We start from the raw sequence: 17553 nt of genomic DNA on the forward strand, positions 1-17553 counted from the left end.
ACAAACCTAACGGCAAAATTGAGGAAACTCATCTACTTCTTTAAAAATGTTAGGGATATCTTAAATAGAAAACAACTGAAACAAGTTTACTGTGCTCTTGTACAATCATCCCTTGAATATGGTATTATCAGTTGGGGTAGTGCCACAAATACTTGCCTGGAACCTTTAGCAAAGATTCAAAAATTAATTCTGAAGGTTATTCTCAAAGTCCCATTGAGGACGAGCACTGATTTTATTTTTAAGGCACTACATGTTCCTAACTTGGAAAAATTGTATTAAAAAAATATCCTGCTTCATCAATTTAAAAATGCACATATGTTTGAAGAACGAATAAGCACTAGAGCCCTAAGACAGTCGCATGTAAAATCTTTTAACATCCCAGTTTGTCAAACCTCTTATGGCCAAAGAAGTTTTAAATACAATGCTACTAAACTATTCAATTCTCTACCTACTGACATTAGAAACACGCAAATAAAAAGTTCATTTAAAAGTAAAATCATCGATTACCTCCAATAAACATATCCATTGAGTATTTTTAAACATATTGTCATATAATACTTAAATTGTATAATTTAAAAAAAAAGATTTTATTTTTTTATTGTGTCATGTTTCATAGTATATTAACAACCGCTCTGTAAATTACCATCTCAACACAGGCGTTTTCACACCTAGTGAGATGGGCAACACTTGATCACTCTGTTTATATGTAATATTAAAATAATTAAATAAAAAAAAAATTAAAAATAAAAAAAAAACCAAAATAAAACTAGCAGTCCAGCATTTTATAACGATTTCCCAATGATCTTTACACTCGTTAGGCGTGTTGATAGCAAAGCTGATGTAAATAAGAAATCATTTTACGATGGCAACACTGGCGGGTATTGTCTAAGGATCGATGTTCTTAAATGCATACGTCAAAACTTTTTACTGTTCGTTGGTTCGTCCAATCTAGAATATGCCTGCGTTATTTGGTATCATTCTATGATGTTCACATTAATCATATCAAATCCGTACCACATCGCTTCTTAACCCTTAAATGCATACTGTTGCAAAACTGCAACATACCGTTCAAACCACCTTTAACTCTTTGGTGTATACTTAATGCATGCCGTTTTAGAATTATCAAGTTCACGGTAATATATTTTATCGAATGGCATCACCTTTTTTTTCTTTCGCGAATGTCAAATGTCACTTTTTCTTTAACAAAGTGAAGATTCTCGAAAATTGGTTAGAGGTTAGAATTACAGTTTTGTTTTGCTGTTATTATTTTGATTTTCTTAGGTAAGTAGATACAATAATATAATACTTATATGTAATAACTTGTATTTTTCCGGTACACTTATTAGTTTTGAGAAATTTTTTTAAGTTTTTTTTTTTTTTTTTCATACGTAAATTATTCATATTAATTTTTATTAAATACATGGTGTTGTAAACCTGCAACAATTTTTTTTAATCAAATATCATTAAAAAATTACAAAAAAATAAAATTCTTTATATTTCCTTGCATATGCATGTAAATATCTACAAAATATTTTTTTTTCCAGAAAAATAAATAAATCATGCATTTAAGGGTTGAGGCGAATTGCTTGGAGGTTAGGGCTAGAAAGAGGTGATTACTCATACAAAGAACTTGACGTAAAATTAAATCTTTATTCTTTAGAAAAACGTAGGAAGGACTTTAATCTCATTAGCATTTTCTAAATTATTAACAGTATGATTGACTCACCTACTTTGTTGCAACTCATCCCTTTCAATATCCCTTACCGTAGACTCAGAAATAAAGATTTGCTTTTCCTCAACACGCCACAAATTATGGATACCATTCACCAATGTCCAGATGGCAACTCAAGTCAGGACCTTGAATGTTTTGGTGTAAGTCTAAATGATTTTTATCAGTTATTACGCAAGTAATATTTTGTATTGATATGGTAGAAGTCATGAACTCCATCAAAACCTTGTTCCTGTCTTGACTTGACATTATCTCTATTGTTTTGTGCCCAATTTTTATTATAGCATCTTTTATCGTAACATTTCCGTTTCTCTAAGCTCAAACGGATTCACTAAGGTCGAACGGATTTGGTGGTCTTCCATTCTTGCTATTTCGTACTGCCCATTTGTCACTTACAGCAAGTGCCTTTTTGTCAAGATATATATAAGAGAATAGATATATCTTGACAAAAGATAAGAGAATTATAATTCAGTAAATTAATCTTGAACTCAGTAGCTTTAAAAAAAAATCTAGGAGGCCATCAATAAAATCGTTTCTCTCATCCTGGCGGCTGCTGTGTAGAGTGGGAGCTGACCTTGAGTCGATGACAGTTACCTTATAATCCTCATCCGCGCTCATCTGCTCCTGCGTCAGTCCAGACAGGTAGAGACACTTCCAGAAGTGGTTCCCGGGACCCGCATAGTGGTGGCCCTTGTACGCAGCAAAAAGCCCTGGATTTATTCCAATCTGAAAACGAAATAATACCAGTTATGGCACTTCATAATTAACTTTTATAATGCTGGCCAATTCAACGCAATCTATCCCACTTTTTAACCACTCTATCGATAGCTACCCAAATTTGGGTAGCACTGCAAATGCTCTTGAGCGATAGCAACCCAAATTTGGGTAGCACTGCAAATGCTCTTGACTGATAGCTACCCAAATTTGGGTAGCACTGCAAATGCTCTTGAGCGATAGCTACCCAAATTTGGGTAGCACTGCAAATGCTCTTGACTGATAGCTACCCAAATTTGGGTAGCACTGCAAATGCTCTTGATCGATAGCTACCCAAATTTGGGAAGCACCGCTAATGTCCTCAAATGAAAGCTACCCAGATTTGGGTAGCACCACAAGTGTCCTTGAGCGTTAGCTACCCAAATTAGGCTAGCACTGCAAATGCTCCTGAGCGATAGCTACCCAAAATTGGGTAGCACTGATAATGTCCTCAAACGAATGCTACCCAGATTTGGGTAGCACCGCTAATACCCTTGAGCAAAATTGGGTGGCTGTAGTTCGGTGATTTTTATGAATATATTTTGAACTTCCTGTAATCAAGTTATTATGCATCACTAGCTTGATTAAACTTCTATCAAATATCAAAAGATGTCACTAATGTACCTACACCAAGGTAGGATAGAATAGCTTAGCACAAAAAAAAACTATATTTATTTGAATGTTAAACAGTTCTACGTGCTTAGCACAGTTTTACACATTAAATATTCGTCAGTTTGTCATTTAGGACTAATTTTTGCCACTGTCAATTTAACCCGAAAACTATTTTTTTATAAATATATCGAGTACAGAGCAGACGCGGCCCGTGACTGTAATTACCAGCAGTGCATTTCATTTTTAAAATGTACCTAGTCTGTAATTTAGGTGGAGAAAATTAATGAATGGGAACACCTACTGCAATTCATTCTATCTTCTAAGTTATATTTGTAAAATAACTGATTAAATAATACAAAATTATCTTGAAAATAAAGGACACTCAATTCATCGTTGAAAATATAGCGAAACCGTTTGATTTCACCGCGAACGAGTTCCAATGTGTTAATGTTGTTGCGTTAACATTGAACATTAGTATTTCTAAGCGAATCCATTCCAAACGCATTGGATTACGCATGATCAAAGTGATGCAAAATTCACTCGCCGTCAAAGCACTTCGATAATGCACGGATGGGTTATGTATCTGCACTGCTCTAACACCTAATTTGATGTTAAGAGTGTAATCTGTCTCGCTCATGTCACCGTTTCGGCTACTTCGGGCTGTCTCGATACCGCCCGATGCTGTTTTAGTAGTATGGTAAAAGTTGGTTCTGTGCATATCGGGGTATGCACGACCGCTTGCTCTTGCGCGGGATTTTTTTACTAGAAGATATAGCCCAGTCAATGAAGGTTTTGTGTCGGAACTAATTCCCCGGAAGCTGAATTTTTCACAGATGTTAGAAGACCTTTAGACATGATATTTTACAAAAGTCCCCGACTTTCCCCCTTGTGCTTCCTTCCCCACCCCCTCTTGAATATATTTTTCAAAGCCTTTCGTAATACGCCAATATCTTCTTAATGGTTTTATTAAATCAGATTATTATTTTTTTTTTTAGTTTATAATTAGTTATTCTAAAAAATTGTATACTTTAATTTTTGCGAGAAAAGCTACACAATCTCTACAATTAATTAATTAAAGAAAAATAACAGTTTTTAAAATAGTATTTCAGAATATATTTGCATATAACTTTTTTCTGAGCCAGTAAAAGAAAAAAAATGTATCAACAAAACTTGTAGACAATATTTCTAGCTTTAAAATAATGTATATAATGATGGGTTTTAATTTATAATAAGGCACGTAGGCTGTTAATAAGGAGCACGGCGCGCGGCGGCTCGAACGCACAGCGGTTCGCGGCGCAGCGAGTAATTACGAAAACCTAAGGAAAGTAATGATTAATTCGTGTATTTGCTTTATTTTTATAACAAATTGATCTAACGTTGAAGAGTTTAATTTGTATTTAACAGTTTTAATTCAGTGGGGAGGGGGGTATATTTTCCCCTGTCCAATGAAGCGCTTTCATTATCCACCAACCGCCGTGCCCTGGTCTGGCTAAACCGTCATATTGTGTTGTATGATTGTTTGTTACTTATTATTTAAATAAAGGTATGTGAAATAACCCAAAAATACCTACGACAGCGTGGGACTACCCTCCCACCACATTAAAATATTGCAGACCTTATGTTATGGCGAAATTCTGAAAAAACCTTTTTTGTTTTATTATGGGCACCTATCAACAATAAATTACCAAAACAACAAATCGCTTAAAATAATTTATTGATCTATAAATAAAATGGTTTACTTTCAAACAAGCTTCTTAAAATGTACCTTAAAAATATTATAATGACAAAACGGTTTGTAAATTATATTATATACTCATCAATATTATCTATGACAAAATTAGGCAAATATTCAAACAATTTTCTAGTCAAGAGAGTCTTCCATTTCTTCATCATACTGGGGTGTGTTCAGACATGATAATCCGTTACAGTTGTCGCACATGGCAGAGCAGGTAAATCCAGATTTTCTGCAGCCACAGTAATTTCCACATCCAGACTTGCAGGAACAGGACACCAGAGAAAGGAGGTCATCAGGAGCAAATGGTTTCGTAGTTGGTATTGGTTTTAAAAATTTCTTCTTTCCACCATTTTCATTTACATATTCATACCTCCACCCCCAGTTTATAGGGTTTAGTTTGTTTCCTAACCAACACTGTACTTGCAAATAAACTCTCAACAAATGTTGATGACACGATTCTGAAGTCGGTGGTAGTTTTGCCAAGTCAAATTTAGATTTTAAAGATGATTTTGTCGTTAGTCTGGTAAACTTAAAGTATCGAGCTTCGTTTAAATTAGAGTAGCTACCAAGACCATACATGGCGAGAACGAATTTTTCTCCATTTTCCAACAAGTTCTCTTCAGTTGCATCTTTTTCCAGAAATGCCTCAGCTGCGCGTTTTGCTTCGGGATTGTTTTTTATCATGTCAACAGCTTTAATCTTTCCTAACCCATATAAAGATGAGGTCGTATCACAGCCCGTAATGGCATGGGCAAATAGAATGTGTTTTCGAATATCTTTATGTAACATTATAGATTTCTCTATGCTGTAGAAAGTTCTTGAAGGGGCCTTTCCACCAACATCTTTACAGAAAAAAATAGATTTGCCTTCAGGAGCAAGACTTACAAGTAATACCAAAAGATCGGTATCCGTGCCAACAACAATCACTTTTGAGAAGCTGTTGAGTTGTTCGATGCCGGTTAGTACAATGTCAATATCGGCATCACCTGCAGCCGTGACAGTTTTCAAACCAGATTCACTAAACTCATGACACAGTGCTACAATCATTCTTTTTTTGTTATTCTTATTAGATAAGAAAGCTTCTTTCTTAGTCAAACAACGTGTGGTGAAGTTAAATTCAATATCACACGAAGAGTAGTTAGCCGATCTTCGTTTTTGTTCTTCATCTTTTACAGTTGGTTCTTCGGGGTATCCATCAAAAACGACAATAGAATGTTTGCCAAATTTAGTATGGACGAAACGTGAGTATGATTTAATGATGTCTCCGTAGGTAGTTTCAGTTGGCCAAACAACAGAGTGGAGAAGGTATCCCCCATCGATGACTATTGCAGCATTTTCTAAATCAACTTCGTCATGAATACTTTCACTAAAGACTTTTGCCATAGATGATTTTGTTCCTTTACGAAGGGAGACTTCATCAAAAATAGAAGGGGGTCTTGAAGCCAATTCATATCCTAAGTAGGTCTTAAGCTTGCTAGGACTATCACTAATGCACAGTATTCTGTTAAATAGCTGCTGGGGGTTTACTGTAACTTGTCTCGTCCTAACAGTTGCGGATTTGAATCTCGCTTGGGTAGTCACCATGTCTTTCCTTTTCAGTCGTATATCGCCAAAATTACATCCTTTCATTTTTTGCATAGCTGCCAGGCCCACCTCATAAGCGTTTTCACAATTGACACTATTATCTGAAACAAACCCTGAAGATAAAGACACCAGCTCGCCGGAGAGCTTGGTGAACGGGCTGTGCTGTCTTAGCCATGATGTAAATTTTCCTATATCTAGCTCATCCCTTTTTTTCCGCGATTCGCGCAGCTCAACATGCTGTTCAGTAAAATGCAACTCTATACCGATGAATTCTTCAATGCTCTCTTGCACTTTTACGCAGTAAGGGGTTCCAAGTATCCACTTTGACAATGCGCTGTCAGTGATTCCACGCCCATGTGTCAAACCTCCTACTGACTTCATTGGTCGCATGAGACACTGCTCGATGATCATGTCCGTCCACGTACCGGACCAATATCTGTCGCTTCTTCTTATTGTAAAGTACCCATTTTCAGTGAATAGTTTATATTCTTCTTTAGTTATTCTTGTTTCGAGTTGCAACATACTTTGAACGTACATGTGTGCTGATTTTGCGTATGGTAGATGTCCTGCCGCGTGGAAAAATGGTAGCATATCAACAATGGTATTTAGGTGCATTTTCCAATTCCCTGACCTCTCTGCAAATATAAATCTAAGCATGAGGTCGATGCAATGTAGAAGGTTAAGCCACAACTTGGCAGTCCTACTCGATTCCTTAATCCTGTCTTCACTTGCTTCAATATATGAAATCGTCTCTTTTAGATTTTCATCATTATTAACCTCCTCCATATCTTTTTTCCACGTAACTAAATCGTGATACATATTTTCTATTTGTCTTAATTTCCCATCAATATCTTGGTATTCTTCTCTTATTACTTGGACAAGAGACGCTGCTGTTAAAGTGTAGGCTCTGATTGCCCGAGAATATGCATGTCCCTGGAGCATGTGGGTTACTGTTGAGGACCCGTAAACTGATTCCCATAGATTTTCAATGCCACTTCCCTCCATTATGCGTCCAATTGACCCCATGTAGGACATTAAAAGGTGGAATCCACCTAGTCTCACAATTATCTTTGATACGTCACTACTTTTATCTGATCCTTCTATTATTTCTGAAGCTTTCAAGAACAGAGGCTGATCAAATGTTACAATACAACATTGATTTCTATTTCTACTTTGCTCTGCAGCAAATGATAGAGCGGAAAAAATCGTCGACATATTACTGGGATCCAAATTTATGAAAGGGATTGCCATGACGTAGGTTGACTCACACTTTTCTTGTTTTTTTCCGAGTATATTCATAAAACCGTTCCAACCTGGCTGATTTTTTATCCCAATCAGCCACATTAGATTTAGTGGGAAGATACTTGGTTTTGAAGGGTCTGTGGATGAGCTAAGTTCTTTCAACTCTTTAAAATCCTTAATCAGTACAGATAAAGTTTTTTTCTTCCTCGGATATGATAAAATGCGTATTGCGGTGATTTTCGGATCAAAGGACCTAGAAGCAATCCTTTCCACTTTGATTTTGGTATTAACACATTTCTCTGGGCTTACACATTGAATACCACCCATTGCGTGGAATGTATTGAATCCATCTAGTGTGCGAATGTTAACGTCGGCATTGTCGAAAATGTACTGAACAAATCCCTCAGGCTTAATTTCAGGTGATCCAGCGATTAGGAGGGAGTTTGTGTAAACAGAAACTTCATTGTATGTTGCGCAAAGCCCCATTGATGATAATAAATCAATCAAATATTTGGATCCGAAGTGACGGTGAAGGGTGAGTCCAAGCCCAATTTGAATAGGTGAAATAAAAGATCTAGGTCGGATGGCTGAAATGATAGCATGGCTGAGTACAGTGCATTTCCTATTAACTTTTTCAAAACCAGAATGATTCTTTTTCTTCATGACTGTATCCATGAAAACTTTTAGGGTTTGTGGAACAAGGTTTTCTCCACCAGTTGCAATATCCTCCAACCCTGGATATACGGCGGAGTCATAGACATTTTTTTGGATATCCTCTCTTATTATAGTTGCTGCTGCCATTACTATTCTTAGTCGTTCATGCTCGGTGTCCACGTCACGATCTTTGTACCACTGATCCATTATTTGATGGGCTGTTTCTGATAAGCAACACACATTTTTTCTTCCTGACACATTACAAACAACCATTCGACCTCCAAAGTGTTGTAGTAACACTTTTTTTAAGTATGACTCTACATATACTTCATTTTTGTCATCTAATTTATTTCTCATGATATCTTGCAGTTCCTTTATGGTGTATTGACAATCGTCATTATTTTCTATAAAAATACAAAGCTCTTTAAACGCTGCCTCTGCGTTATTCTTTGCCGGACGCCCAACAGGCTTTTCAGTTTTAACGTAACGGAAATCGTCATAACATTTACAATGATAGCGAGCCTCGGGTGCTACAAGGTCACTAAAAGGCAGAATTCTGCCCTTTACTGTGTTTGACCAATCATCATCTCTTGCATCACATTGTTTCAATATACTATCACGAACTTCTAAGGTTGCTACATTAATAACAGTCTTTCTTCGGTGAGATGGAATCTTAAAGTCGACTTCTGCGGTTTTACTGCAGAAAAAACAGTGTGTTTTAAAATCGAATGTCTGCTGTGATCTTCTAAGACTAAAAGAAGAGGAAGCACCTTCAGATTTCAATTCAGCTTTTTGGGAAATCACAGAAGTGATACTGGTTGACCTCGTATATTTTTTCCTACAATGTTTATGAACGGTAATAGACGTTCTTCCTTCGAATTTGCCATGAAGCCCATCTTTTCGCTCGAAGCTAGACTGTATTATTTTTTTAAGTCCTTTTCTTACTACTACCGTAGATAAATTTCCTTCCAAATGTTCTTCACAAAAAGCGCAAACTAAATTAAAATCTTCCATAGCGTTGACGTGAAAAGTCTTTTTGGACACTTATTATTATAGTTATTTTATTACAAATAAAAGTAGCATTAAAACATATTTGAGGGCAAAAAACAAGATTTCAAAATATGCTACAAAACCACTTTCACTTTTTAAAATGTGTCTTGTATGAAGTAAAAATATATATTTTTTATAGTTTTAGTTGTCTTTTATAATATACACACTTACTTATTATTTGTTGAACTAGTAATTATATCATTCAAAATTGGCTTTAGAACTGAGAATGTCAAACACGTTTCGACGCCATTGTTAAACTTTAGCACTAAATCGAATGTCTTATTGTTTGTTTTAATTGTCTTCTTTATAATTACCACTAACTAACACTCATATAGCGGTATTACTTCCGTAGTCTCCTTAAAAACACCAAAAACACCAAATCCCCTTTCAAAATACTATGAAATTAAAGAAATTATTCAATTGCTATGAGGAACGTGTAAGTATGGACTTTCATTAGTAGTGAATGATTGAATACGTTTCTGAAACCGAGTAGATGACATGGCAGGGGGATTACCCAAAATCAAAAATTCCCACGAATACTTGTAATTACGATGCGCCGTTTGCCCGCGCGCCGCGCTCTTTATTGACAGTCTACGCGCCCTATTATTAACTAAAACCTTTAATTATATACACCATTTTAAAGCTAGAAATATTTTCTACAACTTTTATTTGATAAAAATTTTTCTTAACAGGTTCAGAAAAAAGTTATAAGCATATATTTTGTGAAATATTAAATTGAAAAGTGATATTTTCTCTTGATTAATAAATTTCAAAGAATGTATGGCCTTTATAGCAAAATTGATAATGAACTAATTTTTAGAATAACTAATAAAGAACTTGATAAAAAAAAATAGTGTGGTTTTATGAAGTAGTTAAAAAGATATTAGCGTATTCAAAAACATTTGTAAAATGTATTAAAGCGGGGGTGGGGAGGAAAGCACAAGGGGAAAAACCGGGGACTTTTGTAAAAATACATTTCTACAAGTATTCTATCATCTGTAAAAAATCCAGCTTCCGGGGAATTAGTTCCGACATTGAGTGTTTTTTTCCCTTCATTGACTGGGCTAATAGCTCAAATAATGACCTGACTTGAATTACGAATTTCTTACATCGATCACTGGGGCACAGATGTCGTTGTAATTTGTCATGTGGAGATTGAAGACAAGCAGTGCAATGCACAAATGCACGTACTAAGGAACCGCCTCTGGTACAGGGAAAGATTGATACGATCCTACTGAATCCAGAAAAAAAAGGAAAAATGTTGTTTAAGACAGTTTTCCACTAAATAGATGATACGAAATACATATAATATCAAGACACTATGGTGTTAACACCTGAATTTGACTACAGGTGCGTAAACCAATTCATTGCCCAGCCATAAATAAACATGGCTTTGTGGCAACAGTAAGATAGAAGTATTATTATTAGGAACTGCACAATTTCAAGATTTCTTATCAAGATTCTAGGAGCCCCAACTCCAAGCAATCAATAATAAAAATATTATCAACGCAGCTTGTTTGTTTAGGTTCCTTTTAGGAGATAAAGAACTAGACACAATGCATTCTGACATGTCCGTATGTCATGTCTTCAACTGGGTAGGCAGACAGATCAGAAAGCCATATATTATTATCTGATGTTTTAATGTTACAATTGAACATTAGCAGTATCAGAATCAAGCTAGCCTCTCAGAAACTGGGCACGCTGTACAGGGCCCGCTGATAGCTTAATAGTACATAACTCATTCTTTTCAGAGAAGCGATCAAGTAGGTAACTACCTATAATATTTGAACTCAGACATCGGTCTGTCAAAATAAAATCTAAATAAATGGAAATATTTCGACGTACCCGAAAACTAAAAAGTTTTTTTGAAAAGTGATGAAATACGCATTCAAATTATGTTATTAGAAATAAACATAATTTTTGAAAAATTTAAATTTTGAATACAAACATAAAATGTTTTAAACATCCTTAAGCTTTTTAAGCTAACTGATAAGGAAAAAATACACATTTTATTAGACAAATGTATTGCAAACATTTACTGTCACCTCATTTTTTTTCATTTTATTTAAAAAAAAATCACAAAGCCTCTTGTATAAATTTATACAAGAGGCTTTGTTTAAATAAATTTATCTCAAATTGTGGTTGAAACCTTTGGTTTCATGGAGGTATACATTTTAATTCTTCTGCGGTTATCTTTTAGATTTGAATATAAAGTGTGGTGTTTTCTCTTTCTAATGGTAGTTATACATTTGCGAACTTAAACGCGAACCGAGCCACGAATTACAGGAAAGGAACGAAGCAACTGCAAGCGGCGTTTCGCGCCATTTGCGGTTGCTTCATTCCTTTCTCATAAGTTGAGGTTCAGTTAGGCAGTTCAGCTCGCGTAGCATGACACCGTTTAGATCATACAGGGTTTTCCAATAAGAGGTGTTATTTTGAATAGCCCGCTATTTCAGTAGACGTTACTTTTGAAGCTGTCATTTTTTGACGTTTGACAAGTAGAAACTACGCCATTAATAAAAATGGAACGATACACGCTTCAACAAAGCATTGAAATTATTAAAATTCACTTGAGTGAATCAAATGCAAATCATCTTGAGTGATGAGGCCCATTTCCACTTCGGTGGCTTCGTCAACAAGCAAAATTGTCGCATCTGGGGCTCGGAAAACCGAAGAGTTATTGTTGAAAAGCCTCTCTATCCTCAACGTTTGACTGTTTGGTGCGGTTTATGGTCCGGCGGAGTCATTGGACCTTACTTTTTCGAAAATGAGGCTGGAGCAGCAGTTACGGTGAATGGATTGCGCTATCGAGAGATGATTAATGATTTTTTATGGCCGGAAGTGGATGGTGTTGATCTGGACAACGTTTACTTTCAACAAGACGGCGCTACGTGCCACACAAGCAACGAAACCATTGATCTTTTACGATTGAATATCAAAATAACACCTCTTATTGGAAAACCCTGTATTTCTCACCACGTCATTAAGGGAGACAACAATTTCTACAAGACTGTTCCTAAAAGCAAACAAATAAGCCTGAGGGGTTAACAAAAAATTATTTTGATAATTGTCATTTTCAAAAGTGGAAGTGATTTGTCAAGAATTCAGTCTATCCCATGATTTTTCACTGGTCTGCACTAGTATACAATAATAATACAGATGTAATAAGCATGGATCTTTACTCACAATGATGATGTCGAGGTTCTGTGCCAGGTGGTCGGGCAGCGTGCGGCGGCAGACCTCCTCCTCGGGCATGCCGTTGAAGCGGTCGTGCTTCTTGCGTTCCTTCACAACCTTGGGCACCGCCTGAGCGCAGCCGTCCAGCCCCACGCCCAGCTCCTGCTTTATCTCCGGGCTGGAAACACACAAAAACTTAGGTTAGGTTCAAACACAAAGTTTACAGGAGCAAGAAATTATGATATATAAGTGTGATAGTGCAAGCTACATGACATAGATGGCTCTACTGTAGAGAGATCTTAGATGCGCCATCTACGAACGAAAATCTCTACGACTTTTGTCATAAGTTCTATATTTATACATTCTTGAGTGTCGCACGGTTGAAGAGATGACTGTGTTGGCAACCCTGTGAATATTGTCTATGTTTCTGATGTGTTTGAAGTTTCTATGGAGTTAATTTGAAATGTCAAAAACAAACCGTTGCCGCGTCGTTCTGTCAATGTTTTTATTTGCTACCGTACATTTTCTGAAATGAATGGCGGTGGTGGATACATATCGAAATGCCAGAAAAATGGTTAAAACAACTTTGCAGAACTAAACGAATCCGATACCAACTTCGAAAAGCGCGCGGGAAACAATTTTTTTTTTTTGTATAAGGCAATTCACCAGGATGCAATGAGATTTTGACAGTTTTGCCGATCTCTACTGCTTCGACCCACTCGTTGTTTAAGTCGAATGAATTTTGATGTATGGCGTGTAGTATGTACTTTCTGTGAGACTCAAGAATAACAAACTCTACCAGTGTATGTACTTTCGGCGGAAATTGCGAGCGATCGAGACTGGGGAATAGATTCCCAGGCTGTCCTACATGCTCAAGAGTTTTTAATCTAAATAAAGACAATGGTAGCAGAAGTCGGGGACGCCCGAGGAAGACATGGCCAGATCAAGAGAATCAGATACTTGAGTTAGGCTAAGAGTCAGAATAATAGAAGAGTATGTATGAGACGATTTATGAATGTGAATGAGGCAAGAAGTGTGTGCCAAGATCGAGTTGTTTGGTAGTCCGTCCTCTCTGTCTACCCTTACGGAGAAACAGCATGTTGGGTAGTTAGTTAGTTCAGACAGCGTTTTTTTGTGAAGAAGGTGTTATTATTTCAAGAATCCATTCACAACAATATGTGGTGGGAGAAATTGGGAGAAACAGCTCTAGAGACTGTGCGAGGTCTGGCGGTGAATGAAAGTAGCGCAGAACAGGAATGCCCAGAGGTGCTGCGTCCATGCGAAGGGTTAATAGGAAATCACAGTTAGTACTGCTAAGGTCAGGTGTTTCAAAATGAATCACATTTAATAACCATAAAATTGACAAATTTTACATTTGAACGGTTCCCGTTAAACGTTGATACTCAGGACTTGTTTTATCTGTGGATCAATTATTTGTGATCAGCTAACAAACCTAATAACATAATAATTATGCCTGGATGTGATGGAAAAACCATTAATACATTCATGGATGTAACATCTATTGACGTCATTTTAGAGGATATACAACATCTATTGATGTCGTTTTAGATTAGATGTGATATGACACAACATCTAATGACTTCATTTTAGAAAAGATGTGGTATGACACACTATCTAAGGGCTTCACTTTAGAGAAGATGCGGTATGACACAACATCTAAGGACTTCACTTTAGAGGAGATGTAGTATAACACAACATCTAAGGGCTTCACTTTAGAGAAGATGTGGTATGACAAAACATCTAATAACTTCATTTTATATAAGATGCGGTATGACACAACATCTAAGCACTTCACTTTAGAGAAGATGTGGGTATGATACAACATCTAATGACTTCATTTTAGAGAAGATGTGGTATGACACCAACATCTAATGACTTCGTTTTAGAACATATGTGACATGACACAACACCTAATGACTTTGTTTTAGAGGAGATGTGATATGTCACAATATACATTTGCGTATTTTAGTCAGAGAAGCGATACGGGACAACGAACGGGGAGTCATATTTTGAATTGCAGTGGTATGTAGCTTGTCTATTTGTGTCAAAACACAAACACTTCTATACTTGATAGTGTCATACCCTAGGTTAACATTTTTTATTGCCGATTTTAATTGACTTCACAAAACACATGTGACGACAGCGTGTGTCGTGTCACAAAGCTCTGGGAGGGGAAGGAGATGAGGAAGAGTAAGGTGGGGGAAGTACCTGGCTATTCACCAAACACAGCCAAAGCCATTTTAAGCAATGTTTCAATTCTGGATAGTGATCTTACACCAGGGCGTTACGGAGAGTATCTACCACTCTAGAACGTGCCGCAAATACAGTATATCTCTATTATACTAAAATAAAGTTGCTATCCGCAAATGTATGTTTATGCGCTTAGTTCTTCTAAACTACGCAACGGATTTTGATAGGGTTTTCACTATCATTTAGAGAATTTCTTCCGGAAGATTTGTATATATAATACATGCATATTAAATTTATAGAAAGTAGAGAAAAGTCAAGCAACACCGGGTACACATCAGCTAGTATTATTTTAAATGAGTAAATTTTTAAATAACACAAATTAATCAAATAAAGGATTTGTTGAACCCGCTATCTCCAGCTTGCTAGTAGAGAACCTTACCCCTCGACCATCGGAGACATGAGAAATGGAGAGGGAAAGGAGATGGGGAAGAAGAAGGTTGATTACCTGGCTATCTCGTGTTGTTACAAATGTTAAAAGAAATGTCAAAGCAATAGCGGCATCTTCTATCGCCTGGTTAAACCAATCAAAAAAATAACTTGTTTATTTCTTTACTATAGGATTTTCGTGTCAATAAAGCGTCTATTCAATGGTTAGATATAAAATTATAGACATAAGGCAATGACAAATGTCCCTTTCCTCTGTTTGTGTGAATACAAATAAAGCGTCGATGTAAATTATTTGTGTCAATACAAATATTTTTTTTGTATTGTTCAAGACATAACATATATTATTTGTGCCAACCGCCGAATAAATAATACACAGATTTGAATGGAAATCAACATCGCAACTGACGTAGTACCTTTAGATAGCCAATCAAAATTGTGTACTTTTGTCTCTCTCTTACACTATCTGATATCGTATATCGCCATTCCATTTGATTTTGAATTTGCACTGAGACAGAATTTCTGAATTTGAAATTTAAGCGAAGAATGATCAGTCTTTTGGATGTCGAAAGACGCCCACATTGCATTTCCTGTGATCTTCTTTATTCTATGCTGCCGACTAATACAACAGAAATAGGATGACTAACTAAATATCGCATAGTTTCTCCGTATAGTTAAGTTAAAGAGATGATAGACCGCCACACTTCTTGCTTCATTCACATTCATGAATCATCATCATTCTGATAAGATTCTATTCAAGTATTTGATTCACTTGTTCGTGCTATGTCTTCATGAGCAAATTGTGTCAAATATTCTCGTTTCTTTGTGTCCGTTCTATATGCCCAAACCATCTAATCGTCCCTTTCTTAATCTTATCTATTACGTTTACATCAGACTTGCATTCTTTCCAGTTTTTCAAGTTTTAAACAGTCATACATGTTTTTACCCACTGAATAGATTAGTACACACTAGAAATACCTTCCATGTAGATTTGAGTGGAAACCTATATCGCCACTGACTAAAAAGACCATTTTGTAGTCACTCTCCTGTTACACTGCCTGATATAATTTTTTTAACGTAAATGTTTTTTATTTTAGTTTATTGAGGAAACAAACAGTTAAACATATTTAATTTACATAATTGCATGTTACATGGTTACAGGAACCAGTAAAGTTTCCGAATATATCGCCTTTACATGAATTCAGGCATAATCGAACGAGTATGCTTGAATATTTCTATCGCTCGAGTCATCGACCAACAAAGTCTAGACTGGGCGTGTAGATGTTAAAAATGACACCGAAACCAAAATCCAAAAATTGGGTTACGAAAACGTTTATCAAAAATAAAGTGCATTATTTCGCAAACAAAATATCACAAGAAGCATTGCTTATCTGCAAGGACCAAAGTTGTCTGCCAAGATATTATGCTTTCAAAGCGAAGCGACGGATCAGATGGGGAGTTTGGTAATAAAATTACTCATAGGTGGGACGAATTATTCGACAGAATTTGTAAGACACGCCATATCTAGAGTTGATATATCGATGGCTTTAGTTGTTAAAATATTCCTAGTGAAAAGGTCTGTACTATAATATACATCTTAGGCTTTATTTATCCGCAAGCGACAAGTCGCGGAGACGTGCCGCGGACTACGTCTCCACCATGCCCGCTCCACATCGCATGTGTATAATTTACGCCATACAAAGTCCATGTGGAGAGGAGAGATGAGACCCTCTTCCCTCGTGGGATCTTTAGGGAACTAAGAAGGTAACTTGAGGTGATTTCTCACGAAAACGGCGCTATATAAATTATCCAAATATTATAAGGAGGAGTGGAAAGGAGAGATGATGCTCTCTTCTCTTGTGGGGCCTTCAGGGAACCAAGGGGATCGGAGAAGAGAAAAGAGACCTGGAAAGACACATTGTGGAACTAGAAGACATAGCCACATATTCAATGACAACCCTGGTGAACTTTATAAAAAGGACCGTGTGACTATTAAAGGAATTAGGTAAAATGGGAGAAAACACAATGGGCCTATGGCCTAAGTGCTCACGGGAACTATATGTATACCGTCTCCGCTCTATAAATAAAATGGGTCCGCGCCACGACACCACCACTCGTCGCTTGTGTATAAACCACGCCGTAGGTTTTACACAATTTAAAAAATACATAAATAAATGAGAATTTAATTACAATTTATTTCCAAGGAATTAAATTTTGAAATTTGGGTCAATTGTTAACAGATATTTTAACAGTGATACCTGCGATGCTAACTTTCAACTACCTGTAATTCTATCTTTAATGATAACAAATTTAATGTCGCAAGCGATATTTTTCTAGGCAGGCGATATCTTTTTATTAAATT

At 36.3% G+C, this 17553-nt stretch overlaps 2 protein-coding genes across 2 annotated transcripts in view; both read right to left on the bottom strand.

Annotated features, from left to right (window-relative positions):
- The window catches only part of Tdg (Thymine DNA glycosylase), a 62717-nt gene that overhangs the window by 10818 nt on the left and 34346 nt on the right, over positions 1-17553 (bottom strand). The window contains exons 3-4 of the mRNA XM_089649166.1: positions 12546-12714; positions 2324-2455 (exon numbers count right to left, since the gene is read on the bottom strand). Of these exons, the coding sequence (XP_089505292.1) occupies positions 2324-2455; positions 12546-12714 (301 nt within the window). The remainder of the gene's footprint in view (positions 1-2323; positions 2456-12545; positions 12715-17553) is intronic.
- Positions 4956-7199, bottom strand: LOC149409846 (uncharacterized). Its single transcript, XM_089649054.1, has 2 exons — positions 6526-7199; positions 4956-5058 (listed from the first exon to the last, which is right to left on the bottom strand). Exons 1-2 carry the CDS (start codon positions 7197-7199, stop codon positions 4956-4958), a joined length of 777 nt encoding a protein of 258 aa, XP_089505180.1.

Source organism: Hesperophylax consimilis, chromosome 29, assembly GCF_061612785.1.
Source record: "Hesperophylax consimilis isolate HC1 chromosome 29, BYU_Hcon_1.0, whole genome shotgun sequence".
Classification (NCBI taxonomy): domain Eukaryota; kingdom Metazoa; phylum Arthropoda; class Insecta; order Trichoptera; family Limnephilidae; genus Hesperophylax; species Hesperophylax consimilis.